At 44.7% G+C, this 19,216-nt stretch overlaps 1 protein-coding gene across 1 annotated transcript; it reads left to right on the top strand.

Annotated features, from left to right (window-relative positions):
• Positions 1 to 79: 79 nt before the first annotated feature.
• LOC137025117 (chromo domain-containing protein cec-1-like) lies at positions 80 to 18,094 on the top strand. The gene is made up of 3 exons (XM_067393152.1): positions 80 to 263; positions 509 to 634; positions 17,558 to 18,094. Exons 1-3 carry the CDS (start codon positions 248 to 250, stop codon positions 17,920 to 17,922), a joined length of 507 nt encoding a protein of 168 aa, XP_067249253.1. The 5' UTR covers positions 80 to 247; the 3' UTR covers positions 17,923 to 18,094.
• Positions 18,095 to 19,216: the final 1,122 nt, after the last annotated feature.

A 19,216-nucleotide genomic window follows, 5' to 3' on the forward strand; every position in this document is an offset into this window, starting at 1 on the left:
GTCCCCACATCACTGCTGCGTTTCAATCCTTTCAAACCACTGAGACTGGGAAAGAGGAATTGTGAGAGCACGACTTTTTCATATCCTCAGACAATGTTCAGAGACCTTTAAACTTCAGATGGCCATTAGACACTACTTCCTCTGCTGGTGACTTTCTGACAGGAATCCTCAGTGTATGACTGTATGAATGAGGTGTGTGTGCTAGGATGATCGCAGATGAATATTGCAACAGAGGAGTGACTTCTTTATGAAGATCAAGAGTGGTAAGTGCACCATAAACTGTTGATATAACTATAAATGGGACCATTACATATATACATATATATATATAAAAGTCTATGACCAATCACAACATTAAAGATACAGTCTAGATTATGAATCGCATGATTATCAGTAAAGTGTTATGGTATATTTTAATATAACATTGAAACATGAATCACTGTTTTTTTTCCCTCTCTGTTCTACACAGTAAACATGTTTTTCTCCCACATTGTTCTTGTAATAACAGCTTTAGGTGAAGGCTGTGACGACTATATGACACACAGATCATATGGGCCATCAGGATGGGGCAGGAGAGGTCACCTCTTTCCCTTTAAAACTCTAATCAGGCCAGGTCACTCAGTCTGGGGCTACGGTGAGTGGCTTCATACAGTATTTGTTTTGCTTCTCTGTAATGAGCACTGAATTGTGTTATTGTGCAAGTGGACTTACAAAACAAGACCTTGTGACTGACAAATCACTTACTCAGCAAAACTAGACATTACATTCTATCTTTTTGTACTCAACGGTCAAATATGACCAGGGTTCAGGCCAAAAATAGCACTGAATATGACAAAAATAAAATGTGCAAAAAACACGTGAAAAATGCAAAAAAATAATGAATTACTGTTTTATCTTTCATTTGATAACATTATCTAATATTTGGGTAACACTTTATAATAAGGTTTCATTATTTCATTAATTCTAAGAATGAGCAATACTTCTACTGCATTTATAAATCTTAGTTAATGATAGTTTTATCATTTAATAATACATTATTAAAATCAAATGTTGTATTTGTTAACATTAATTAATGCACTGTGAACTAACATGAACACACAATGAACGACAGAATTTTTATTAACTAACATTAACAAAGATTAATAAAATCTGCAACAAATGTATTCCTCATTGGTTGTTCATAGTTTATACATTAGCTAATGTTAACAAATGCGACCTTATTATAAAGTGTTACCAATTTATATATTTTTAAATTCTTATAGACTTGTGCATGGGTATTAGGAGTCTCAGAGGCATGTTTTGTCAAATATGTAGATCATTTAAAGTATAGAAGTAAAAACATATGCTAAAAATGTGTAGAAACAATTTGAACTCAAATTGCTAGCAAATAATTACAAAGGAATGACAAATAACATGTTGAACTGAACACGAAATTTTGAAGTATAAAAACTGAAATAGTAATTTCTGCTTTAAATAAATGCTGCAGCACAAATACAAAGCTCTGTCATAAAACTCTAGATGGCGCAGGCTGATAGGTCCTAAACTCAATCTGCTTGTAATCACATCATTCTAGGGCACAGCTGATTGGTTCAATATTCAAATACTCGGTCAGCATTTGCAGTTGCAGTGCGCTTTCAGAAACCCCTCACCATCCCCAGCTCCACCTGTATAGATCTGCTATGGGTAATTCATGTATACTACACTGATCAGGCATAACATTATGACCAACTTCCTAATATTGTGTTGGTCCCCCTTTTGCTGCCAAAACAGCCCTGACCCGTCGAGGCATGGACTCCACTAGACCCCTGAAGGTGTGCTGTGGTATCTGACACTAAGATGTTAGCAGCAAATCCTTTAAGTCCCATAAGCTGCGAGTTAGGGCCTCCATGGATCGGACTTGTTTGTTCAGCACATCCCACAGATGCTTGATTGGATTGAGATCATGGGAATTTGGAGGCCAAGTCAACACTGCAAACTCGTTGTGCTCCTCAAACCATTCCTGAACCATTTTTTACTTTGTGGCAGGGCATATTATCCTGCTGAAAGAGGCTACAGCCACCAGGGAATACCGTTTCCATGAAAAGGTGTACATGGTCTGCAACAATGCTTAGGTAGGTGGTACGTGTCAAAGTAACATCCACATGGATGGCAGGACCCAAGGTTTCCCAGCAGAACATTGCCCAAAGCATCACACTGCCTTTGCCGACCTGCCTTCTTCCCATAGTGCATCCTGGTGCCATGTGTTCCCCAGGTAAGCGACGCACCCGGCCATCCACGTGATGTAAAAGAAAACGTGATTCATCAGACCAGGCCACCTTCTTCCATTGCTCCATGGTCCAGTTCTGATGCTTGTATGCCCACTGCTGGCCCTTTCAGCAGTGGACAGGGGTCAGCATGGGCACCCTGACTGGTCTGTGTCTATGCAGCCCCATACACATTAAACTGTGATGCACTGTGTATTCTGACACCTTTCTATCAGAACCAGAAATAACTTCTTGAGAAATTTGAGCAACAGTAGCTTGCTTGTTGGATCTGACCACACGGGCCAGCCTTTGCTCCCCGCATGCATCAATGAGCTTTGGCCCGCTGCCGGTTCACCACTGTTCCGTCCTTGGACCACTTTTGATAGATACTGACCACTGCAGACCGGGAACACCCCACAAGAGCTGCAGCTTTTGGAGATGCTCTGAACCAGCCGTCTAGCCATCACAATTTTGCCCTTGTCAAACTCGCTCAAATCCTTATGTTTGCCCATTTTTCCTATTTCTAACACGTCAACTTTGAGGACAAAGTGTTCACTTGCTACCTAATATACCCCACCCACTAACAGGCGCCATTATGAAGAGATAATTATTGTTATTCACTTTACCTGTCAGTGGTCATAATGTTATGCCTAATCAGTGTATATTGTACAGCAGCAGCATGTCTTACTTGCTCACAGCAAGTCCCGTACTTGCTCTGCAGCAGCAGCAGCAGCAACAACCACCAGCAGCGGAAGCGTAGCAGATCTATTCCTCCAAGAACAAACATATCCATTATCATGTCAAACACTCTGAGAGCAGTTCATGACAGAACTGCTTTCAACTGCTTTTGCATATGGGCCTATATATAATATATATAGTATATTTAAACAATGCACTTTTTTCCTAAATCGTATATCCCTGTTGATTCTTCATTGTGAAGTACTGGAGTTTGGGCAGGGATTTGGTAGCTGTTATTGTGAGAGAGAAACTTGGATGGGGAAGTGTAATGTGCCTGAAAGAGGAAACGCTGAAAGCTTCATACATCCTTGCACAAATAGGATAGTACATTCATGAGATGTCCTTTCACAAGCTTCCTGTTTGACTCTAAAATCTGAAAAGCTTCTTTTGTAATTTGTTGGTTTCTCAGAAACGGAAGAAAGACACAATGAGTGGCCTGCTCTAACCAGTGATTAAGACATTTTAATGATGTGAGATCATATGAAAAACACTTCCACCACATCAGACATTTTGATCTGAAGCGTGTAGCTTGAAGTACATATTTCTTGTCAAACAGTGTTAAGATATGATGAACCCTGAAAATAAGAGCAGTGTGGGTCGATTTCACACTTGTGACCCGGTATGGATCAGAGTATGTCATGAATCATAGTCCCCCCGTAATGATGAGCTTACATACGTACCAGTGATCTAATCTTAGATTTAATCCATTTGGAGATCAATCAATAAGAGTGCAGACAGGGGTGGAGCTGAACAGAACGAAAGCTATTGTGCTCTATATTGGGAGCCATTTCAGGCTTGACGCAGAACATGGTCTCTAAGCAACAGCATCAGATTTTAAAGTAACAGAGCTGTCTACATTTCCATAGCGGTAGGTAAACAACTTACCTGCATTCACCAGCACACATATCTGAAAACGCAATACATGGGGAGTCTTTTGCATTAGACCCTCTGGTTGTATGGTTAAATATGCACTTGGAATTAAAAGAAGCCTTTATCCTAGAAACCTGTTGATGGTCTGTGCGACCTCAGTCCTACAGAATTGCCTGTTGAGTGATCGGATTGGTAAATTAAACTCTGACCACTAAGTTTTGCCACGTGCTAAAAGAAGAAATCATTCTAAGCCTGCAACAACATGCACAATATACTGCATCATTCATTTCTGTGCTATTTATAAGGCATGTGGATGTGAAGATGAAAAAAAAAACCTGACAGATTTTGTGCCTCTATGTGTTTGAGAGAGAAAACGTGTGCGAAAAAGTGTGATAAGTCTGTGCAAATGCATCTGTGGTTTGCTCCATCTCTCAGCAGCAGTGGCCCTTCACACATGTCATACTCATCCTTCTACTGCCGCTGTGTGCTGGCAGAATGGAGATGAGACCAGCTGACAGTCACACATTTATTTGTCTGCTTTCTTAAACCTTTATGGATGTCTCTTCAACTCTAGCAGTTCTGTCTCCTAGGGGTTGATTTGTATTAAATACTACAGATTGTGTCTTTTTTATTTTTGGTTTAATGAAAGTCACATTTAAGGTACACTATGCAACTTCTGCCCTCTAGTGGTTAAAAACAAAACTGCATGCATTTTGCTGAAGAACATTGTTTTGGTTGTGCTTCAGCTCTGCGTGACTGTGTGGATAATTATGGTTATCCTGCTCATAAAACATTCACTACCTGGCTAAAGAGATATGAACTGTTGAGATGGAAAGGATCCCAAGCTGACTAGCTGAAGACATTACTGTAGCTTTACCCTAGCTTTACCCATTAATAGACACGGTTCCTTGAACATTAATTCCAGCCCAGTGCTACAACAACCAAATGACCTTTCACAATACATAATGCTTTACAATGAACTCTGTTAGAGAGCTACATTTGGCAATTTTTATCTGTTCAATAAAATACCTTACTCTCCTGGTGAGTACTAAAAACCCATTTTATAGAAGAGTGTTTTACAACATTTCAAATTCCTCAGTTCTCGCCATATTCAGAAAGCCAAGTCAATAATGTTGATTCTGGTTTTATTACAAGCTCTGTCACATTCTCTTTTTGCCAGATGACTCTCCTCTGTTTGATTTTTTTTTTTCTAAAGGTGCCCTAGAACGTTTTTTCACAAGATGTAATATAAGTCTAAGGTGTCCCCTGAATGTATCTGTTAAGTTTCAGCTCAAAATACCCCATAGATTTTTTTTAAATTAATTTTTTTTACTGAATATTTTGGGGCATTATTAAATATGTGCCAATTCAGGCTGCTGCCCCTTTAAATACTTGCGGTCCCTGCCCCCCGAGCTCTCGACTATAAAACAGTGCATAAACAAAGTTCACACAGCTAATATAACCCTTAAATGGATCTTTACAAAATGTTCGTCATGCATGCTGCATGCATACTTCGGATCATGTGAGTATGGTATTTATTTGGATGTTTACATTTGATTCTGAATGAGTTTGATAGTGCTCCTTGGCTAACGGGCTAATGCTACACTGTTGGAGAGAATTATAAAGAATGAAGATGTGTTTATGCATTATACTGTCACATATCTGCTGTTTCTGTTTCCCCTGTGACCCAGTTTTCCCCAGTCTGATTAGTTCACTTGTTCCACCTGTGTCTAGTTAATTATCTCATCACCTTGTTTAGTTCCCTTTGTTAGTCTCTTGTGTATATATACCTAGTGTTCTCCTTCACTCCTTGTCCGTTCTCGTTGTTGTGTAAATGCTGTTCCCTTTGTAGTAATCTCCCGTGTATTATTAAAGTATCGCTATTATCGTTATCTTCGTCTCTGTCGTGTCTGGTTGTGCAGCAACCGTAACAGAAGAACGGACCAATACTGTTTATTTTTTGCGGTGTTTTCTTTCGTTTATTTTTTCCCCGTCTTTATGGAACCTGCTGTTTCCCTTTTATGCCTGGAGCAGAAGGACTGCTCCCTGGAGGAACACACCATGGACTTTTTGGAGTTGGCATGCCTCACAAACTATCCTGACCGCTCGCTCTGTGTTTTCTACATCGCCAGCCTGAGAGAGCGGTCCCGTGCACGCCTCCCAGGGAGCGGTCCACAGAAAGATTTCGCCGCATGTGTGGAGTGGGTGCTGAAAAACAACAACTCTGCGTTCACCATCGGCCCAGCGGAGCCTATCAGCACCACTCCACCAAACCCAGCGCCCAGTCAGCTTACGCCCAGCCAGACGGAGCTGAAGCCTGATTCCACCACAGACACGGAGCCTGTGCCTGCCGCGGAGAAAGCGCCAGCGAGCCCAGCTGAGCCGTGCTTCACCCCAAAGCCAGAGCCCGTTATGATGTCTGACCAGGTGAGCGAGTCGGCAACAACGCCCGTCCCCGAGGGAGTTTTAGTGGAGCTTGAGGGCTCGGAAGGAAGCCCCGCCTACACTCCCACTGCTGAGTGCAAAAGCTATATGGACACTGGGAGACAATTTAATTATTTAGAGGAGGATTTAATAGACTGGTTTTCTGAGGTCATTTCTGCAGACACCCCTGTATCTCCTGTTCTCCAAGTTTCTCCAGTGTTCCCTGTATCTCCTGTACCCTATGTATCTCCAGCGCCTCCTATGTCTGCAGATTACCCACCCAGCCTCCCTCTCCCACCTCCTCTATTTCACCAACCTACTTCTACTGCTGTGACTCCTCTGGTTCCTGTCCGCCCCTCATCTCCTCCTCAGCCGCCTCTTCACGATGCTGCGGATTCGCTGCGGGGCTTCCAGTCTCCAGCATGGCCTTGGCGTAAGGATCCCCTGTCTTCACCTCCAGCCACAGAAACCCAGACTCCACCTGGATCCTATGACCCGTTGGTTTCGCTTTGGCTCATCGCGCCCTCAGCTCCACTGTGGCACGTCATCCCACCTGCTCCTCCAGGCTTCCTCGTCTCACCGGCTGCGCTTTGGTCAGGCATCACCCTGGTTCCACCTCGGGATTTCTGGCTGCCGGTTGCACCTCTGCCCTCCATCCCTCCGGCTCCACCGGGCTCTGCCTTCCCTCCAGCTCCTCCGTTATCCTCGGTCGCACTGGCTCCACAGAGGTCTTCCTTTGCCCCATCTCCGCCTCAGTCCCATGAGCCGTCAGCTCCACCACGGCCCTCCGGATCTTCGGTGTCACCCAGGCTCCGTGTCTCTTCGGCTCCGTCTGGTTCTCCACCGTGGCTGGCAGCGCCGCAGGATGAAGTACCCCTGTCTCCTCCATGGCTCCTCCCTCCTGCACCACCGCCAAGGAACATCATGCTGACTGTGGCCTGGGTCATGTTCCGGCTTCCTCTGCTCCAGGCTGTCCCCTGGATCCTCCCACCCTCCACTCCCCCTTGGACTGTTTTTGTGTTCTGTGAACTTGTTTTGCTCCTCCTCCAGAGCCCCCTCCCTCCCTCCTCTGTTGGACTCTGACGGCGCGAGGACGCGCCTATCCGGGAGGGGGCGAACTGTCACATATCTGCTGTTTCTGTTTCCCCTGTGACCCAGTTTTCCCCAGTCTGATTAGTTCACTTGTTCCACCTGTGTCTAGTTAATTATCTCATCACCTTGTTTAGTTCCCTTTGTTAGTCTCTTGTGTATATATACCTAGTGTTCTCCTTCACTCCTTGTCCGTTCTCGTTGTTGTGTAAATGCTGTTCCCTTTGTAGTAATCTCCCGTGTATTATTAAAGTATCGCTATTATCGTTATCTTCGTCTCTGTCGTGTCTGGTTGTGCAGCAACCGTAACATATACAGACTGCAAGTGTTTAATAATGAAAATAGCGACGGCTCTTGTCTCCGTGAATATAGTAATAAACGATGGTAACTTTAACCACATTTAACAGTACATTAGCAACATGCTAACAAAACATTTAGAAAGACAATTCACAAATATCACTAAAAATATCATGTTATCATGGATCATGTCAGTTATTATTGCTCCATCTGCCATTTTTCGCTGTTGTCCTTGCTTGCTTACCTAGTCTGATGATTCTGCTGTGCACAGCTCGAGACGTTAATACTGCCTGCCCTTGTCTAATGCCTTGAACATGAGCTGGCATATGCAAATATTTGGGGCGTACATATTAATGATCCCAACTGTTGCGTAACAGTTGGTGTTATGTTGAGATTCGCCTGTTCTTCGGAGGTCTTTTAAACAAATGAGATACACATAAGAAGGAGGAAACAATGGTGTTTGAGACTAACTGTATGTCATTTCCATGTACTGAACTCTTGTTATTCAACTATGCCGAGGTAAATTCAATTTTAAATTCTATGGCACCTTTAAATGGGTGATTTCCCAGAGGTTGGAGATTTAGTATGCTAAATGATGTCCACCTTTCTCACACGTTGTGACAACTAACCTATGCCATTCCAACACCATACATGCGTCAAAGGAGCCGGGCCACCTTTCTCTATTTACGAATTTGACAAACGGCCAAAGGCGATTGACGTATGTTAGTTGAAATAATAGTATAGTTAGTTATAATTAGCATAAAGTATAAATATTTATACATTATAAAATAATTATAAATACATTTATAAAACGGTTAGTTCCTGTCCTTGATTCTGATTAGTCAATAGCTGTGTCTTATTCACAATAAAACACGGCTATGAACGCTTCACCCAATGGTTCTGTGTATCACTACACAACACCCTTAGCAACCACTCTTAGCAACGTAAACTGTATGTTCTCAATTGATATTGTTCATTGAAGCTTACTGTATTATGCAGAAAAGTACTGTTGAGAAAAAGATAGAATGAGCGATTTTCACACCATCTATTGGCATGAAAATGTAACTTCTGTTGCTATTCACGATCAGGGACTATTTTTTTCCGGTGGAAGGAAGGATTTTAGAAAAAGTTTACTTCATGAAAGTTGCATTGATACTAGGGCTGACCGATATATCTTATGCGATTGTCACGCACATTTCATCAGTAAAGCCGGTTCCCTGATGACCGCTAAATCGCCATCACCTGCTTTCAAATGGAGCGGCATTTAATAGACAGAGCCGTAGTTCACTGACAAGCCACGCAATATCGCGTTCATTATCAAAGGCGATTCATCTGCGATATGAACGCGATATTGCGTGGCTTGTCAGTGATCTACGGCTCTGTCTTTACTGACGAAATGCGCGTGACAATCACATGTGATATATTGGTCAGCCCTAATTGATACATATTTCTGGCTTTAATATTTGTATTGTGTGGTAACCGTTTTATAAAACCAATAAGGTACTCGAGGCTAGTGCTGTATCGTGAATAAATCACAGCTGAAGGGTGTTGTTAGGCATGACGCGAAGCATTATTCTCGATACAGCACAGCCTTTTGTACCTTATTGCTTGCTAATAAAACAGTTCCTGTCCTTGATTCTTTGTTCATTGAAGCTAACTGTATTATGTAGAAGAGTATTGTGAGAAAGAGATCGAGTGAGCGAGTTTATTACCTGCATTCAGATTTTGCATTTTCCTTCAAGTCAGTCCTGTTCATAATAAAAATCTGCTTAAATGTCTGATGTATTATCTTGTCCTTTTAACATTTAAGGGGTTTTCCCGTGACTGACAGCGCTAGTCAAAGCATTTGTCAGTTACGTCTTGTTCCGTGTTCACAACAATTCAGTATTTTCAATGTAAAAGTCTTCATTACTTTGTCGCCATCGAATGGTGTGAAAATGTAACTTCTGTTGCTGTTCACGGTCAGGGACTATATTTTTCCGTTTTTTTAAATATTTATTGTGTGGAAATTATTTATGTACATTTTAACCCAAATTATGACTAGTGTTATCATTTCAACCACAAACCAAAAAGTCAATCCAAATGTTTTTTTTTTGTTTTTTTTTTTAAGCCTAGTGTACTTAGTTACCATGGAGACAACAGTGTCAGTGAAGTGCATTCTTGATTTGATATGCGAGACATGATGTGTAAAGAAAACAAAGAACATTCAACGCAAATATCATATTTAAAACTGTAATATTTTGATTGTGCCAATTCCAGTCTAGCTGCAACTGAAAGAAATAGTGGGAAAAAACTGCATTGTGTGTGGTTCTAGTTATGAAATTAGCTTTAGCAAGATGAGGGAGTTAGCATTTTATTTCAGAAATGTTTAATGTAATTTCTAGCACAGAATGAATGGTGATTTGAAATGTGGTATTCAGGGAAAAACAAAAGTGACAGCATTGTCCTTCTTGCATGTATTTCCATGGTTGGAAATGATAAGCAGACACATTAAATGAACTAGCGAGTTTGAAAAGGGTTTCAATGGAGTTTCATTTCAAAAGCAAAGAAAAAACCCCCGGACTCACTGAGCGCTCAGAAATTAAATGTAGATAGATGATAGCTTATAACACTTTAAAAACCTTGACTTTGGGGGAATATCTCTGCTTACAGTGAGGACGGACACATTGAGTAATAATGAGTGTAATTAATTATTACAGGACTGTCTGTTAAGCTGAGGGCAAGAGAAGTCTAAAGGAAAGAGAACTAATTCTTTCACTCTCTGGAGGGTCATAAAATGCCTCCGACATTGAAGGTTGAGTTATTTTAGGGCAGGCCTAATTTACTACGCCTTCTCTCATCTCCAGTTAATAATCCCAACCTCTCTCCAAAAAGACTTGATATGTTGGAATTAACTCCAATATAATTTTACTAAAATAAACAAGAAAGTCTCTGCTGAGCCCTTTGTAATGTGTGTAATAGCAAGATGTTAACTCAAGATGCAAAAACTTTACTCCATGTAAACAAGAGAGATGGAATGTTAGCGGTTATCGGTAAGACAGGTGCGACCAACTGCATTCCATCTCAGCGCGAGATCTGTGATTCCCATTAACACATACTTGTTTTGACCCTGATAGCAGTAACAGACATTTCAGGGTGACATTGACCAGGTCCCATCATCCTCGGGGCCCAGGTCACCACACTCTGTGATTGGACGGCCCTTTGTTCTGGCCTTTCATGTGCAGTGCACCTGCTCTGCCCCTCCCTTGAGCTGTCCTGGTGAGTTATGGGATAGTGGTGGATAGAAAGGCGTGAAATGAGAAATGTGAAGTTGCTTTAAGTTTCCACATGCTTTAGTCACACTAAGTGGTGCCCCTGTTTGGTGTCTAAAGCAGGGCAGCAATATACCCCAGATGTGTGTGATTGACAGAAGGCTTCATATTGTCCGCATTGTCTATGTTCTAACATGGTATGATGCAATTCAAGTGACACATTTTTTTCCGTCTATTCTACAATATCACACAATCAATTCAACGTTTATTTCTATAGTGCTTTTTACAATACATATCCTTTCAAGTTGTTTGGCTGTGAATTGAAACATGCTTTTTCTGCAAATCAAAACAGTTTCACCCTGATATTTAAACCAGCATCATGGCTGCAAGTGATATTTATTAAATAAAATAAAAAAGAAATTAATATAGAATTTAACTTACATTTTAGACACAATAATTAGACATTATTTGTGCTGCGCCAAAAAAGAGAGAAAAAAAAGCCATTGCAGAGTTAACTTCTGCTCTGAGTAACACACAGTTAGTAATGCACATTACTGTAACGTGCCCTGGGTCTGTGTTCATCAATGTTGTCATATGGACCCACAATTCCCCATTTAGGAACTAATCACACACTCGCACCCGTTTCCCATCAGTGACACTTTATAAGCTGCATTCTAACACACACACTTGACTGATATCTACTCAAAGTAAAGGTGAAAGTAATAATCTTAATAGTTACTTGAGTAGGAGTAAAAAAGTATCCAATGAAAAAACTACTCAAGTAGCTAGTTACTTGTTACTTTGTAACATATATGTATGTTTATGTATGCATGTATGTATAAAATACAATAGCATGTTATTTTTAAGATAGATATTTAAATTATTATTATTATTATCATAATTAGATATCTTTGCAACAAACACAGAAGAGACTAGCTGTAGCCCAAATATCATTGCATGTCCTTTGCTTTGTATAATAATAACGTATACAGCTACATTTGAAAGCAGAAAGAGAGAAACTCTTTACATGTGCATGCACTCATAACCTCTGAACATCTGAACACAAACAATGATCAAATGCACATTGGGATCTTCTTCTGTCTGTTCTCCGAAATGTAATCAAATGTATGGCTGTTTCTCAATTCCAAGAACGCAGAGAACGGACTTATCACTTTATTTAAGGTGTTATAGAGGATGTTTTGTTTTATACATTTTTGCAATATTACTTGAAACTATCTTTACTAACTGATAAAAGAGGTGCACTGACAGGAATATTATCAATATACATCATCTGTGCACGAGGTAGGGCCTTAAAAACATCAGCCAATCGTTTAAGTGATCATCGCGTAAACGATTGGCCCTCTGGCTTGTCAATCACTGCCATTACGTTCCTTGTGAGAGACGTGCGCGGCTGCGCGCTCCAGTAACATTCCACAGGGGCCACATGCAATGTTTTTGTCAGGAGACAGGAGTAACAACTGCAGATTATGAGTTACCTGCGGTGAGTCCGACATTATGAATCCATTAACACGACACAGCGAATGCCGGTGGTAAACACTCGTGTTCCAATACTCGTGCACGAGTTTTGGGAGGCGTTCCCTCGAAATGAGCTGTGAAGGAGGGGGATTGTTCTTATGCATGCGCTCATTTCAAAAACTCACTAACAGTCTTTGGTTTCTCAGACGTCGAAAACATCCTCTATAACACTTTTATAATTAAGCAAAACAAACATAAACAAATGTTTACTTTTCACTAGCCGTCATATATGCGAGCAGTAATCTCATAAGTGAGAAGGAGAACTTTAAAGGGTTAGTTCACCCAAAAATGAAAATTATGTCATTAATGACTCACCCTCATGTCGTTCCAAACCCTCCCTTCATCTTCGGAACACAGTTTAAGATATTTTAGACTTAAGTTGCGTCCCAAATGACGCACTATACACTATGCACTTATACACTATGTACTTGTGCACTATGCACTCATCCATGTAGTGAGTGAATTGTATAAGGTTATTTTGTAATTTAATAACGGAGTCCGATCCTCCCTTCCCCTCCACTACGTAATTAAAGCTGCGACAGTTGAGTGCACGAAGTGTCCAACATTCCACACTTTGTTTTTTCCGTTAATTTAGTGCATCATAGAATAGTGCATAAGTACGCGAATTGGGACGCACCTTTATGTCACAGACACGTCAGGTTCCACCTCACTCCCTTACCCGCGCACTCAATCACCGGAATTCTAATCACCGCCACCTGCAGCTCATCACCACAGTCATCAGTCTCACTATAAGAACCCCACACTCACACACACACATTGTCCGGTCTCGTTCGTGATACACCCCGTTGTTCACTTACCTCAAGGACTCTCAAAACGATACTTACCTGTCTACATCATCTCCTTCGTCTCCATTGTCTCCAGTACTCCTCGTGTTCCTACCTGCCTGTGTGTGTGAGTGTTCCTGTCTGCCATCTCCAACGTCTCCTTCCATCATCACCTGCAACACAAAGAAAAGGACAGCATTACCTCTCATTCATCTCCAAGACCTTCCATATCTCCATTCACTTACCTGTTTGCTCCGCTGATTGTCTTAATAAACTACCCAACTGCTTTTATCTCTGCTTCCGGTGTCTCTGTTGTAACAGAAGACCGGACCTTAACAGCCATACATCAGCATGAGCTACCATGACCCATTTCAAGAGCTCGTGGACGCATTGCGCCGAGCACTCACCCCTCAACCACAGTCACCGTCGCCAGGACCCCTCACCGCTGCCACTTCCGCATCCACTGCCACCGCTGCTTCACCTGTTTACACCGCCAGTCCCATGGCCAAACCAGCGCCCTACTCAGGATCGGCGGAGGATTGCAGCGGATTCCTTCTTCAGTGCGAGTTGGTCCTGGAGATGCAGCCGCACCTCTATCCCACCGAAACGGCGAAGATAGCGTTCATAATCTCCCAACTGCAAGGTAAGGCCCTTCAATGGGCGGATTCCCTCTGGACTCAAAAAGGCTCAGTCGTAAAATCCTATCCAGCGTTCGTCTCCCACTTCAGAGAAGTCTTCGGAAGACCTTTGGCTGATTCTTCTACTGGTGAGAAACTGTACAATTTAAAACAAGGAAACCAGACTGTTAACGATTATGCCTTGCAGTTCAGAACGCTCGCCGCAACCAGCGGCTGGAATGAACAAGCCCTCATCACCACCTTTCGACAAGGTTTGGAGCCTAATGTGCGGTTGCATCTCGCTGCATACGAGGACTCCATGGGACTCGAACAATTCATCCAACTCGCCATCCGTGTGGGTTCTCGTATGCAGTTGTGTCTCCTTGAGCACCAGGGCCAACCACTGACCACCACCCTCCTCCGTCGGTCCGAACCCGTCAGCTCTCCAGAACCAGCCACCGAACCCATGCAAGTGGATAACTCACGTTTGTCTCCAGTAGAAAGGCGGAGAAGGCTGACCCTGAATCTTTGCTTGTACTGTGGATCCCCTGGGCATGTCATCTCCACATGCCCAACCCGTCCTCCTCGACCTGTGGTGAGTGCTATCATTCCTTCAATCCAAAAGATGAAACCACTCACTACTATCGTAAACCTTACTGCTGCTAATGCTTCCGTTCCAGTGGTGGCGCTCCTCGATTCAGGGTCAGCAGGAAACTTCATCTCCGGCGCCCTCTGTCGACACCTCGGGCTCAAGACCTCGCCTTCTCCGATTAACTACCAGGTCCACTCCATCACGGGCAAACCCCTAAGCCGAAGGATGGTTCGTCGCGTTACTGGTCCCCTTCAACTGCAAGTGGGTATCTTCCACTCTGAGAACATCCATCTGCTGGTTCTGGAGGAATCCACCGCTGACGTGGTTCTAGGGCGCCCGTGGTTGGAACTCCACAATCCCACCATCTCCTGGCGCACGGGCGAAGTCCTGAAGTGGGGCGACCACTGCTTCTCCAGCTGTTTCCCAGAACTTCCTGTTCCAAGATCTCCTCTCTCCAAGAATATCTCCGTGAACGCTACCTCCATCGAAAGTCCTGTGGAAAAACGCTCCGTCGATGTTCCACCCGACTACGCCCCCTTCAGTGACGTCTTCTGCCCGCAACGCGCCTCCAAGCTTCCTCCACACCGGCCATGGGACTGCGCCATCGATCTGTTACCGGGTGAGCCAGTGCCTAGGGGACGCATTTACCCCCTATCTGTACCGGAGGAGAAGGCCATGGAGGAATATATTAAAGAGGCCCTTAACCAAGGATACATCCGCCCGTCTACTTCCCCTGCTGCTTCAAGCTTCTTCTTCGTGGCCAAGAAGGACGGAGGCTTGCGGCCCTGTATCGATTATCGCTCATTGAACAAGATTACAGTTAAATTCAGGTATCCACTTCCCCTCGTCCCAGCGGCCCTGGAACATCTCCGCGGTGCCACTGTGTTCACCAAGCTGGACCTCCGCAGCGCGTATAACCTCATCCGGATACGCGAGGGGGACGAGTGGAAGACCGCCTTCGTCACGCCCACCGGCCACTATGAATATCTTGTGATGCCGTATGGCCTGGTCAACGCCCCCTCCGTATTCCAGGATTTCATCCATGAGGTGCTCCGGGAGTTCCTCCACAAGTTCGTCCTGGTGTATATTGATGACATCCTCATCTACTCCCGGAGCTTGGCCGAACATCGCCACCACGTTGCGGAGGTCCTCAAGCGCTTACGGCAGTTCCAACTCTTCCTAAAAGCAGAGAAGTGTTCCTTCCATCAGTCCTCTGTCCACTTCCTGGGATATGTGATTGACCACAGTGGCATCCGGATGGACGAGGGGAAGGTTTCCGCCATCCAGAACTGGCCAACTCCCACTACCATTAAAGAACTCCAACGTTTCCTCGGCTTCTCCAATTTCTACCGTCGCTTCATCAAAAGTTACAGCACCATCGTCAGCCCACTCACCAACCTGCTCCGTAAACAGCCCAAGTCTCTGTCCTGGTCCCAGCCTGCCACTGAAGCTTTTGAGACCCTCAAGAAAGCCTTCACCACCGCTCCCCTCCTCGTCCACCCCAATCCAGATTTACCATTCGTCGTGGAGGTGGACGCCTCCACCACCGGAGTGGGAGCGGTCCTCTCGCAGCAGCAGGGGAATCCAAGTAGGCTCCATCCATGCGCCTTCTTCTCCCGCAAGCTCAACCCGGCGGAGGTAAATTACGACATCGGGGACCGTGAACTCCTGGCTGTCAAGCTCGCCCTTGAGGAGTGGAGGCATTGGTTGGAGGGAGCTAACCACCCTTTCCAAGTTCTTACTGACCATAAAAACCTTGAGTATCTGAAAGCTGCCAAACGACTCAACCCACGTCAAGCCAGATGGGCAATGTTCTTCTCAAGATTTAACTTCGCCATCTCATACCGCCCTGGGTCGAAGAACCTCAAGGCCGATGCTCTCTCACGTCTCCACGCTCCCGAGGAGAAGAATGATGACCCTGAAACTATCCTGCCCGAGTCTCTCTTCATGAGCCCCATCGAATGGTCGGAAGAGACCTTACCCTCCTCCAATGCCTCCTCACGCACTCCGCCGGGTTGTCCCCAAGGCTTGCGTTACATCACCAGGACACGACGCACTCCACTCCTGCACTCCGTTCACTCATCACTTGGCACTGGTCACCCGGGGGTCAATGAGACCCTCTCGCTGCTCAAACAGCGCTTCTGGTGGCCAAACATGGCCAGCGACGTCAGAAGGTACGTGCAGGGCTGCAGGGAGTGCGCCATCTCCAAGAGCCCACGCCATCTTCCAACCGGCAAGCTCAATCCTCTGCCCGTTCCTGAGAGACCCTGGTCACACCTGGGAGTAGACTTCGTTACCGACCTCCCAGAATCTGATGGTCACACCTGTATTCTGGTAGTCGTAGACCGTTTCTCCAAAGCCTGCCGTCTGATCCCCCTGGAAGGTCTACCCACTGCCATGGCCACAGCAGAATTAATGTTCAACCATGTCTTCCGTCATTATGGAATCCCCGAAGACATAGTCTCTGATAGAGGACCCCAATTTATCTCTCGAGTCTGGAAGGCGTTCTTCTCCCTCCTGGGTGTGACCGTCAGCCTATCGTCTGGATACCATCCTCAGTCGAACGGGCAGACGGAACGGAAGATCCAGGAGATTGGGCGCTTCCTGCGTACCTTCTGTCATGGCCACCAGGACTCCTGGAACCAGTACCTGGGCTGGGCCGAGTACGCCCAGAACTCCCTCCGTCAAGCTACAACAGGATTAACACCTTTTCAATGCGTGCTCGGCTTCCAGCCCCCACTGTTCCCCTGGGACGGGGAACCCTCCAACGTGCCAGCGGTCGACTACTGGTTCCGGGAGAGCGAGAGGGTATGGGACTCAGCTCATCACCAGCTGCAGAGAGCCCTGCGCAGGCGCAAGATGACAGCCGACCTTCGGCGCTCCCACGCTCCTACCTACCAACCGGGGCAGAAGGTCTGGCTGTCCACCAGGGACATCAGGATGCGCCTGCCCTGCAAGAAGCTGAGTCCCCGCTTCATTGGCCCATTCACCATCCTCCGACAGATCAATCCCGTCACCTACCGGTTACAACTTCCTGCACAATATAAAAGAATTCATCCAACCTTCCATGTGTCACTCCTAAAACCTCACCACCCTTCTGTTCTTCCTTCCACAGAACCTGACGTGGCAGCCGTCGAGCCCCCCCTTCCACTCATCCTGGACGATGGGACTGCCTACGAGGTTCGAGAGATCCTGGACTCCCGGCGCCGTGGTGGTCTCTTAGAATATCTGGTGGATTGGGAAGGCTACGGTCCCGAAGAACGCTCATGGGTCCCTAAGAATGATATCCTTGATCCTACTCTGTTACAGACTTTCCACACCAACCACCCGGACAGACCTGCCCCACGACCTCGAGGACGACCACCACGACGTCGGGGTCCTCGGCCCTCAGGAGCGGGCCGTGGGAGGGGGGGTACTGTCACAGACACGTCAGGTTCCACCTCACTCCCTTACCCGCGCACTCAATCACCGGAATTCTAATCACCGCCACCTGCAGCTCATCACCACAGTCATCAGTCTCACTATAAGAACCCCAAACTCACACACACACATTGTCCGGTCTCGTTCGTGATACACCCCGTTGTTCACTTACCTCAAGGACTCTCAAAACGATACTTACCTGTCTACATCATCTCCTTCGTCTCCATTGTCTCCAGTACTCCTCGTGTTCCTACCTGCCTGTGTGTGTGTGTTCCTGCCTGCCATCTCCAACGTCTCCTTCCATCATCACCTGCAACACAAAGAAAAGGACAGCATTACCTCTCATTCATCTCCAAGACCTTCCATATCTCCATTCACTTACCTGTTTGCTCTGCTGATTGTCTTAATAAACTACCCAACTGCTTTTATCTCTGCTTCCGGTGTCTCTGTTGTAACACTTTAGTTGTGTGGTTGTATTATTACAATAATAATAATAATATGATATTAAAATTAATATGATAGTTTCTTCCTTACATCTGCTATAGTACAATATGTTGTTAGTCTCGATAGTTAATAAATACGAGGATCCGCTCTTGGTAATCGAATGTCCTGATGGACAAATGGCAGTATTTTCGTTTAGCGTGCAAGAGGTTCTGGGTTCTAATCCAACCATGAATGATTTTTTTTTTTTTCTTCTCATTAAAACCAAAGATGTTCATCAGTGATTGTATATCAAGAGCAAGGACACGTTTATGTGTATTTATTTGTTTTGTGATTTCGACGTAACGAATAGAGAGTCTCTGCAACTCTCTATTCATAGATTGAAGCGCTCGTCCGTGTAAAGACTGCGCAATGTGAACGAGCGCCAAGAGAACACTGTTGCGCCTCGGCTAACAGCGACAACGAGCACTCAACATGATTTTAAAAACAACACATCCCAGCGCCACATCGACTATTATTAACACAAATTGATAATCAACTAGAGGTGTTTATTTTGTATTAGATATCTGCGAGATGTTTCAAAAAGTGGTGGGGACAATATCGACCCTTTCAAAAAGTGGTGGGGACAGTATCGACCCTTTCAAAAAGTGGTGGGGACATGTCCCACCCGTCCCACCCGCAAATTACGCCTATGATTCCATGACGTTTTTAAGTACAAATAGTGCAGTGCGTTCACACTGAAAATTCTAAAAAGAAAAGGTGCACTTTAAATACCGGATGATGCACTAAATTAATGGAAAAAACGAAGTGTGGATGGAATGTTGGACACTTCGTGCACTCAACTGTCGCAGCTTTAATTACGTAGTGGAGGGGAAGGGAGGATCGGACTCCGTTGTTAAATGACTAAATAACC

Source organism: Chanodichthys erythropterus, chromosome 2, assembly GCF_024489055.1.
Source record: "Chanodichthys erythropterus isolate Z2021 chromosome 2, ASM2448905v1, whole genome shotgun sequence".
NCBI classification, from domain to species: domain Eukaryota; kingdom Metazoa; phylum Chordata; class Actinopteri; order Cypriniformes; family Xenocyprididae; genus Chanodichthys; species Chanodichthys erythropterus.